This window comes from Micromys minutus, assembly GCF_963924665.1.
Source record: "Micromys minutus genome assembly, chromosome: 24".
Lineage (NCBI taxonomy): Eukaryota > Metazoa > Chordata > Mammalia > Rodentia > Muridae > Micromys > Micromys minutus.
Window position 1 is genome coordinate 5,143,807 of NC_137959.1, and position 9,996 is coordinate 5,153,802.

The 9,996-nt window shown below is 39.3% G+C and overlaps 1 protein-coding gene and 1 pseudogene across 4 annotated transcripts in view; one reads left to right on the forward strand and one right to left on the reverse strand.

Moving 5' to 3' along the window:
* The window catches only part of ANAPC10 (anaphase promoting complex subunit 10), a 53,002-nt gene extending 44,660 nt beyond the window's left edge, over positions 1–8,342 (forward strand). For 2 of the 3 annotated variants that reach the window (XM_080936678.1, XM_080936677.1), the window contains exon 5: positions 7,052–8,342. In XM_080936678.1, the coding sequence (XP_080792804.1) occupies positions 7,052–7,282 (231 nt within the window). In that variant the 3' untranslated portion in view covers positions 7,283–8,342. The remainder of the gene's footprint in view (positions 1–7,051) is intronic. The other variant, XM_080936679.1, reaches the window with a different exon arrangement.
* LOC308435849 (large ribosomal subunit protein eL37-like) lies at positions 2,230–2,519 on the reverse strand (annotated as a pseudogene). Its single transcript has one exon. The product of its transcript is annotated as a large ribosomal subunit protein eL37-like (transcript).
* Positions 8,343–9,996: the final 1,654 nt, after the last annotated feature.

Below are 9,996 nucleotides of genomic sequence, written 5' to 3' on the forward strand. Positions count from 1 at the left end.
AATGCCTGGTAGAGTAAGTGTCCTCATAAGTTGAGAAAGGTTTAGCGTGGTCAGCCTTGCTTGATAGATGTGTGTCTTACTCACCCCCAGGTCATTCCCACTGCCTTTCTCTCCAGGCTCTTCAGATGTCCGCATCTCTGCAGCGTGTGTCTGTGCTATAGAAGCATCAATAACCCTCAGAGTCTAGGTCCGCAGTTCGATTTCTCTCATATAGATCTCTTCATTTTCCTGCTGTGGTTTTTTGTGATATTTACTGAAGTTATGAACATTTTATTATTGTGGACACATACGTATTATTTGTATACGTTCGATGCTTAAATTTCATTTTGAGGCATTATCTTGTTTGCCTTGAAATTAATAGCAGTCTCCTTTTCCTGCCCTAATTCAAAATGTTACTTGTCAATTCCCCATAGCTTCTCTGACAGCTCAATAAAGTACTCCTGAAATAGCCATGCTTAGTATCTCAATTCCTGCCTCTTTCCTGTGCTCATCCGTTCATCAGCTCAGCTGCTCTTTCAGTGTGTCTGTACAAGGGAGTGTGCAAGGAGGGTTTATCACAGGGAGTTAGTGCCTCACTCACATAGATGGTTCTCTGTGAGGTGGACGTACACATAGCAGAAGTTTGGAAGTGAGCAGGAGTCTGAAGTCTGTGAACATGAACTAAACTTTCCAGAAGTGACCCAGACTTAGCTAGCTTTCCTAGCCAACCTTATGATGAGTATCCTGCAGAAGCAGCCTATACCCTTCCTCTCCGATGTTATGATTTCAGACATGTCCCTGCTCTAGGACTTGAAGAAACTGCAGGAGAAAGGGTGATTGATTGCAGGCTGGGGTGCTGCCCAGGTGAACCAGTCAGTGGCCTGTGCACATCTCCTGTCGATCTTCACTTAAGAATAGACAAGTGACTGCAGCCTCTCTTCCCTCCTCTCTCCCCCATTGGACGTGCTTGGATCAAACCCACAGGGTTCTCATCATGCTCCACTACCGTGCTGAACTCCTGGCCACTAGGAAATTACTTGTCTACTTGCCTGTGGAAAATGACTTATCTTTGCCGCCCTGGCTGGTCTAGAACTCGTAAGCCTGTCTAGTAGTCATCATACCCCAGCTTGCTTGTAGATGGGAGCGTGGGCATCAACTACTGAGCCTGACGTTTCTTCTGAGGGCTACCTCTCATATTTTGGCTCCTTAGCCAAAGACTGAGAATAACAGCGGTGCTAAAGGAGGCTTGTCTCTTGCTCAAGTTTACTATAATTGCGCTGTAGCCGACTACACATTCCGACAGCCTGACAGCCTGCTTTCCTCTGGTCAGACCACCATCAGCCTCTGGCAGGTCTTTCTGCCTCCCCAGACTCCTGCCTCAGTTTCTCTCATAGACCCTTCTCCTTTTACTTTTCTTAAATGTAAATCAAGATTCTGTCAGCTTTTCAGATGTACACCTATCTTACCTATTTTGCCTCCAATGTCATCTGAGGAATTTTTGTCACATCTTCTTTTTGCAGATCCTTATTTCTGGACTTCAGGTCCTCATCTTTCTTGTTTTGCTTCCCTTTTGGGTGGAATTCATCTTCCACATGGGAGGTAAATTATTGAAACCTTGCATGACTGAAAACTTTATTTTAATCTCACCCTTGAGGGATGATTTGGCTGGGTATGGAATTCTAGTTTGGAAATGGTTTCCCCTCATTATTTTAAACACATTCTCCATCACCTCATAGTTTTCAGTGTAAATGCTGAGAAATACAACGCTACTTTTGATTTCTGATACTTTGCATGTGACCTATTTTCTCTCTAGAAGTTTTTATAATTTCTTAATCCTCGATGCTTTGAGCTCTCATGGTGTTAGATCTCATGCCTTGTCATTGTGTTAAATCCTATGAATGTGGCAACATCTGTCTTGCAGTCCTGTGACATGCTCCTGCGCTCTGATAGAAGCTGTTGTTTTCTCTGTTCTCTCAAGGAATCACTGACATGTTTAACTACAATGCTTTGTGCATTGATTTTTTTAAAAGAACTTTTAGTTTTCGTGTGCGTGTTTTTAGTTTTTAAGGCCTCTTTCTGTTCTTTGATTTAAGAGAATAGCAGTTTGTTCTTATTTCATGGACATGTTGTGTTACTGGAGAAATTTCTTGCATTCCCTTCAGTGCCTCTGATGGGAATTTTCCTTAAAAAAAAAAAAAAAACGGACCCCCCCCTTATTTATTTATTTATTTTTTATGAGTGATTAAATTCTCAAGATGAGCTAGATGCTGCAACAGCTGTTCTCTTGGGGTTAGGTGTTGGTCCTTCTCGGAATCCATGTCTGAATCTGTGACAGACAAGTTTTAGGTGCCTCATCCACCCAGTCCTGTGGTGCTTCATGTCTAAGCCTTGGCACTCCAGGTATAATTTGTCTTGCGTTTGGCAGGGTAGCCACATTTGCCGCAGGTCAACTTCTGAAAGCAGTAGGCCTTAGAGCCACAGCGGCGGCACAATGTGTGTGTCTTATTGTGACCTGTTCCAAAGGATGTTCCTTTTGTCATCTTGCTTCTTCCAAGGCCAAAATGTGGAAATTCTCTTTGTTTTCCTGTTTCATTTTCTGTTTTGTTTATTTGTTCACATGCTGGCAGATCCCTGGCTGTTTTATCATATTTAAAGAGTTCAGTTTGGCAATTTGTGCTTATGACGGAGGCTGCTGCTCAGTATTGACGGTCCTTCAGGCCTCTGCTCATGCTCCCGTGAGATGTAGAATGCCCCTTATTGAAAACTGCACCTGCATGCTGCTCCATGCTTCTGCTTTGCTTTTGTTCGTTCGTTCTTCCTCCCACACTACTTTTATTACTTGATATACTTGAAAATCACACATCTGGGTTGTTTTATCTTCCCCCACTAGAATACTAACTGCTTGCATTTGTTTTTATTTTTTAATCAATATAGCCGAACCAATTAGAATAGTATCCAACATAAAGTGATCAGTCATTCAATAAGTATCTGTTAATTTAGGATATTACCCTGACATTATCTGTAGGTCTTTCCTTATGGATTTTTCATTTTGTCCCAGAATTAATGCTTATCTGACCTGGGTACCGGGCAGGTACAGGTGATCCAGTGCTCTTGTAGCTGAGCAAGACACAAGGAGCTGAGGAGCTTCCCACTGGGTAATATGATGCTGCCATCTTTCCTGTTTTGTTAACTCTAGAAGTCCACCTTGTCCAGGTTGTCCACACAGAAAAGCCCTTTCTACCACTCTGTAAGAGTAGGAAAGGAACCTGGTCAACAAGAAGCAGGTGAGAATCTAGGTTGCTGTTTCTCATGTAGACTTCTGGCCAGAACTGTCTTCACTTCAGTTTCAGAAACACTGAAGTTCCATTACCTGGCTTCTTGTTGGTCTGTGTCCTCCTTGTCTCTTCCTTCAACCCCATCTCAGTACATGTTGTGCAGTGAGCAGAGTGCATGGAACTGAACTGGAAATTACTTTTCTAACTGACCTTTCTCAGTTTTTACCTACTGGTCTGTCCCTTGCTTTTATGGATTTCTGTTTCCCCAGTGCCTCAGGGGAAAGGGTGTATATTAACTGAACTCTTCTTCAAAGGGTTTGCAGATCACAGTGATGTTTTTGTAAAGACTAATGGTTAGATGTATTTTCTGAACATAAAGAACACACAGCACAGTAACTCAGTGATTGCTCTTTCTCTAATACATGTTCAAATTGTTCCGCATGCTGCTGTATAGTAGGCATACAAGTTGCTGACTGAATGAATCGATTTTCAGGTAGAATAGATTCTTGTGTTGTACATTGATTGCAAAGTGAAACTTAGTGTTTATGGGCATTAGAATGTGTCTGTAATGAACATAGTTACATTGACCTTAGACTTATGTTTCTGAAGATACAATAGGCCAGCATCCTGGTAGTGGCTACTTGATCACCATAAAAGGATGATTAATTTTAGGGGACAAAGGTTTCATGTGACAGATGAAAAGTCCCTGGAGTCATTTTTATTTTTATAAACATAAAAGTAATTCACAAAGGTATGTGAATCCCTGAACATATTTTAAAGTTTAATTTTAATTCTATTTTATTTACGTGTATGGGGTTTTGCCTATGTGTAGGCCTGTGCAACACTTGGAGCTACATTTGTTTGTGAGCCTCCATGTGGGTGCTGGGAAATGAACCCCAATCCCATGGAAGTGCTGTCAACCTCTGAACCATCTTTTCAGCCCCAACCTTGACCCATTTTCAATTATGCATAGTGTCCCTTGACCTTTGCAAGTTTCAGATTCTGTCTCTAGCTTAGTGTAAAATTCTTTGATCAGTGTTACAGATGGTGTGGTTCAATTTCTGAAGCAAAATACTGCCAAGATTTTGTATGAGAAGGTACTATGGTGAGAAACTTATGAAAGTGTTTTCAGATTGATACTTTTCCAAGGGACTGGCTGCAAGCAGCGCTTAGAAAGAACGTAGTTAGTGCCTGTAGCAAGAGTAGGTAAGATGGGCAGTGTGAGGTGTGGGCATGGCTGGCTACCTGTGCAGTAGTCCTCAGTCTGTCTTCCTTTCTGGACAATATATCAAAGGCATGTGATACAGAAATGGCCAGTGGGAAACTCGATAGCTTTTGGGATCCTGTTGGATTTTACTAGACAAGCCTGTCACATGGCAATCAGGGGACATGGCCATGCAGAAAGAAAAGTCTGGGTCATTTAAAATAAATAAAAAATATTTTCTTATTGTTTTTAATATTGGTACAAAAATCTACATACCAAAGTGAAAAGCTTACTAAATTTTCACAGAAAATGTTCTTTATAATAATTAGTTAGAGAAAATTCCTAAAAAATCTTTTGTATGCTTTCTAAAGTCTGAAGCTTAGAATAGTTCCTGCCATCATTAGAAATGTTTTTGTTTGCTTATAGAGAAAGAATATGTTATATAGAGTCTTGTGCATAAGTTCTCTGCTTCATCATAATCAAGATAGTCCTCACTATAGATGAGTATAGATCACTCCTACGTGCTGCTGTATAATATTCCATATTGTGAAATACTACTGTTTATCTATTTGACCATTAGTGTTTTTAATTATATATTGTGTTTCTATGAACGTTTTAATATTGAGCTTAGCCTTGAAATTAGAGATCTGCCTGCCTCTGCCTCCCAAGTTCTACCACCCTACTTAGCAAATATATAGCTGTTTTGAATAGGAGTGTTATTGTGTATTCTTTGGACAGATATCTATCATCTCGGTCTGAGGTTTACTTTTCTTCTTGTCAGTTTCATCCATGTGTAGTGAATTTTAATTATTTTTATTTTCCATCATTGGTCCCCCTTCCCTCCTGCTGAAAATTCTTCTCAATACATCCATGTTACTTTCATGTCTGCTTTGATTGTTTTTTTAAAATAATTTGCCTCTTTCATTAATTATGGTTGCTTTTATGAGCATGGTTAAGAGGTTATTTATAGAGTAAGGATAATTCATTAGTGCACCACAACTAAGGAAAATCATATTCTTCTACCTCTAACTGCCAGTAGCTCTTCATGGAGGGTTGGGGTCTGATGGTTTCCTCTCCTCCTCATGGAATGTGTACAGGCTTAGTCTTGTATTGGTAACCGTAGCTGCTCTGAGTTTGTGAGTACAGTAGCTGGGTCACGGCCTTGGGACTACACAGCATACCCTATCTCTGGCTTTTAACATCCTTTCTGTCTCTTTTCTGGGGTGTCCTTTGAACCATGGAGGGGATGAGATAGGCATCTCATTTATGGGCCAGCATGTCATTGTTGCTTATTTTTGGCTTTTTGACCAGTTGTGAGTCTGTGACTTACCTGCTGCCCATTGTAGTAAGAAACTTCTCTGACCAGGCCCCTGAGCAGCAGCAGCCTATGAGTGTGAACATTACTGTTTAGACAGCATAATCTCATCGGTGAGCTTTTGACCAGGTTTACACTAATAGGTACAAGTTCCCTCTTGTAGGCTGGGCCTCAAATCTAGAGAAAAAGGCAGCTGATTGTTCCTGGAAGTTTATTTCTTTTTTACAGTTGTTGTTGTTGTGTACACATATGGTATGTATGTATATACATGTGCACAGAAGCTTCAGATGTCAATGTGAGGTGTCTTTTTTGATTGTGCACTATTTTTTTTTTTTTTTTTTTTTTTTTTGAGACAGGTTTTCACTGAACCTGGAATTTGTTGTTTTGACTATGCTGGTTTGCCAGTGAGCTCCATTTCAAGCCCTTAGCACTGGGGTATGATATGCCTGGCTGCTGGGGTGTGGAGAATCGGGACTGCTTTATGGAATTGGCGATTGTTTTGGGACAGAGCTATAGGGAATTAACACTTCAGGATACACAGGCAAGTCCTGGAGAGGAAGGGAGAGTGGAGAAGGTCCCGGAAGAGGCAAGTCTTGAGAAAAGGTTTTTTTAGGTTACATCCAATATTTTGAAAGAAAAAGAACTCTGAGCCAGGAAGGATCACATGAACTTGAAAGTAATGAAATTTGTAGTATCTTTGTATCTTACCAAGAAAGTAGGAAAGTCGTATAGGAATGATTTTGAGCAACAAAAGTGGCAATTTTTTAAAAAAGTCTTATTTGGACCAGGATAAAGACAGGACAGCAAATCAAACAGTACAGACAGTGACTTAAGTTTCAGTGACTTCTGGTTCAGGATTATGAATTTCCAGTAATTTGTAAAATGGCCTAAATAGACTTCTATCATTTGTACTATGTATTTATGCAAAGTGAAAGTTTCAGCATTCGTGATTAGAAAATCACAATATCAATCAACTAAAAGTATTGACAATAGTCTAAATCTTACACTCTCAAATAATTCCATCTTTAATAAATTATAAAATTATATACCAAAAATTATTTTAAAATTAGTTCTTTATCAGATTTAGTATTAAATGCTCTATATACCTGTTTTATCTGTGAGCTCAGGGTCACGTAAAGGTTCATGAGTTTAAGGAGCCAGGTAAGTGCTTAGTATTGTTATTATCTCAGTGAGCAGAGTTTTAAATATAATTTTAGAATTCATTCACTATAAACTTATTCATAGAATTAACATAATTGATTTTTTTTTTCTTGTCAGCAACTTGAATTGGTGGAACCAAGTGGCTGGATTCATGTTCCTTTAACTGACAATCATAAGAAGCCAACACGCACATTCATGATTCAGATTGCTGTTCTAGCCAATCACCAGAATGGAAGAGATACCCACATGAGACAAATTAAAATATACACACCAGTGGAAGAGAGCTCCATTGGGAAATTCCCTAGATGCACAACCATCGATTTCATGATGTATCGTTCAATACGGTGACTTTTAAATGGACAGAAGTGAACAGGCATCTGTTTTATTCTATCTTTGCATAGTATATCAAGTATATTTGGTGAAAAAGCATGTTACTTTGCAATTTTACATACATTTAAAAATAGTTTAAATAAATAACTTTTAGGTCATGTCTTTTTTATATAATAAAGCTCATATATTTTATGTTGCTAAAAATGAATTTGAAGCCAATCTTTCCATTTTTTTTTATATTATAAGAAAACTAAACTGAAATTTTCAAGATGTATAAAATATGTATATTTTTTACCAGCATGGTGGTTATTTCATATGATGGTTGTTGGATATTGAAAAACTGTTTTTCTAGTGTACATGTAATTTCCAGTACATTGATGAAGTAAAAATTTAAAGGTTCTTTGGAAAATTTGTTGTGTTGGATGGTGTTTTCCTGGGCAAACATGTGAAGGAGTGTTTTCCTGAAGCAGACACAGGTGAAAGACTAAGGCAGACTCATGAAGGAGCATTTGGCTGAAACAGACAGAGGTATGTTTTGCTAAAGCAAGCATGTGAAAGGATTTTTCTTTGCTAATGATATGCATGTATCGATCTGCCTTACATTGCATAATTGAGCTGCATTTGTTGGGACTCCTCAGAGAGAAACATACCAAAAAAAAACTTTTGGTGGTGTGCTACAGCTTCTGACTGCTCCTGCAGACTTGGGCAAAGTGTTGTCAGCTGATAGAGACTCATGCGCTGACGCAAGGCACATGCTGAGGCTAAGACCCGTGGAAGACATCTCATGTTTGTAAAGCGTATAAACAGGATGTGACAGACAGCGATGGAGGCTGAACTGGGTTTGCTTCTAGCACTGTCTGTGCAGTGCTTGAGAAGCACAGCTGAGAACTTTACCCGGTGTTCCTGTTGGCCGTGGTCCCTCCTGTTGACTAGTGCCTGGCTGAGGCCTGGCTGTCTCTGCTAGGTAGCACCACCGCTCCTGACTACCAGGCTGCCACTGCTAACCCTTGTGAACTGAATTGCTGATTATCTGACAGTGCAGATGGGAGTTGCTTCAAAGAATCATATCTTAAACAGGTCCACTAACCTTGTATCCTTTCCTTTCTACTACCTCTGGTGGGTGGATGGCTAGAAGGGAGGTTAAAGCATTTAAGAACCCTCATTTGAAAAAAAAAAAGTTACACATTGATTAATTTTTTTAGAGGAAATTAAATGTTTTTAATGTGGTTTTTTTTTTTTTATATAGTATCAAAATAAACTGGCACTAGTTGTCCATTACGATTGAGTCTGTTTCTGTTTTCTAGCCCATTTCCTATTGTCTAGCACTCTGGGGCAGAGGCATGAAGATTTTGAGTTCCAGTCTAGCTTGGACTATACAGGGAGACCTGACTTAAAGAGACTGGGAGCTTTTTAGAAGGAAAGAAGCCAGTCTGATTTGGAGAATATAATTGTTTTACCTTTTCTCTTCCATGAAATATTTGTAGCCCTAGGAATTGTCTATATATACTACTTAGAAGAAGAATTTCAATTTGTGTCTGACATTGTAACATCTTTCAAAGATAACATTTCCTATGAGAATTTTAAAAAAAGAAATAGCGTTTTTTTTCTTTTTCTTTTCTTTCTTTCTTTTTCTTTCTTTCTTTCTTTCTTTTTTTTTTTTTTTTTTTTTTTTTTTTTTTTTTTTTTTTTTTTTTTTTTGTAGAACTCAGCTTACCAATGAATGTTGACTAGTTTATAACATTGTGCCCTGTGTCTGATTGGGGTGGAGTCATTAGTTACAAGACTCACTTTAGTCTTACAAAGGTTGTTCTTGCACTGTTGGTATATTTAAGTCTAAAACAAGAATGTCTACCAGAGCAGCAGTGTGCTTGCTTTGCTTTATTCTGGCAGCAAGTTCTATTCGCTTGATTACTACTGAAGGTGTGGTTTCACTTCAACAGTCATCAAAACTCCTTGCTTCTTTGAGTTCTAAGAAGAGTTTTTTGTTTGTTTTATTCTCTTGGAAGTAAAAAGCATGTTAGAGATTTAATCTAGTGTAGGTAAAACTTTAGTCAAATTCCATATAGATATGGGTGTAGGAAGAGTATAGAAGATGGAAGTGAAAGACCAGGATAAATCCTGACCCCCTAACATGTAAAGTAGAAGACCCCTAGCAGGTAGAGTAGAGGCCAAAATGTAGGGTAGCCAGTTCAGCAACTGTTCGGCAATTCTATTCTTCTATTCCAGAAACTGGCTGACCATAAAAGTTATAGCCGGTTCAGCAACTCTGTTCTAGGAACTGGCTGACCATAAACAGATTAGGATCTTGTGAACAATCTTGAGAAACCAGGTGTTTTCCTGGTGATTCTTCCCTGGTATTTTTGGCATTTTCCAATGACGACATACTCCCTCCCCCCTTGGGTTGTGTTTTTTTCCTTTAAATATCTCTTCTCCCAGCCCCTCGGGGTCGAACTCCTCTACCCCTGCATAGGATACGAGTCTCGATCCCAGTACACTGGTTTTGTTAATAAACCTTGTGTAATTGCAGCAAGGTCGGTCTCGTGAGTTCTTGGGGGGTCGTGTTATCTCAAGACTTGAGTGAAAGTCTCCCCTCTGCGGGGGATCTTTCATTTGGGGGCTCGTCCAGGATTTGTGACCACCTCATCTTCAAAGACCCACTTGGAGGTGAGATATTGTCTGTGTCTTTGTAATTCTGTGCCAGCTAAATTCTGGTTCTGTACTTTTGGTTCTGC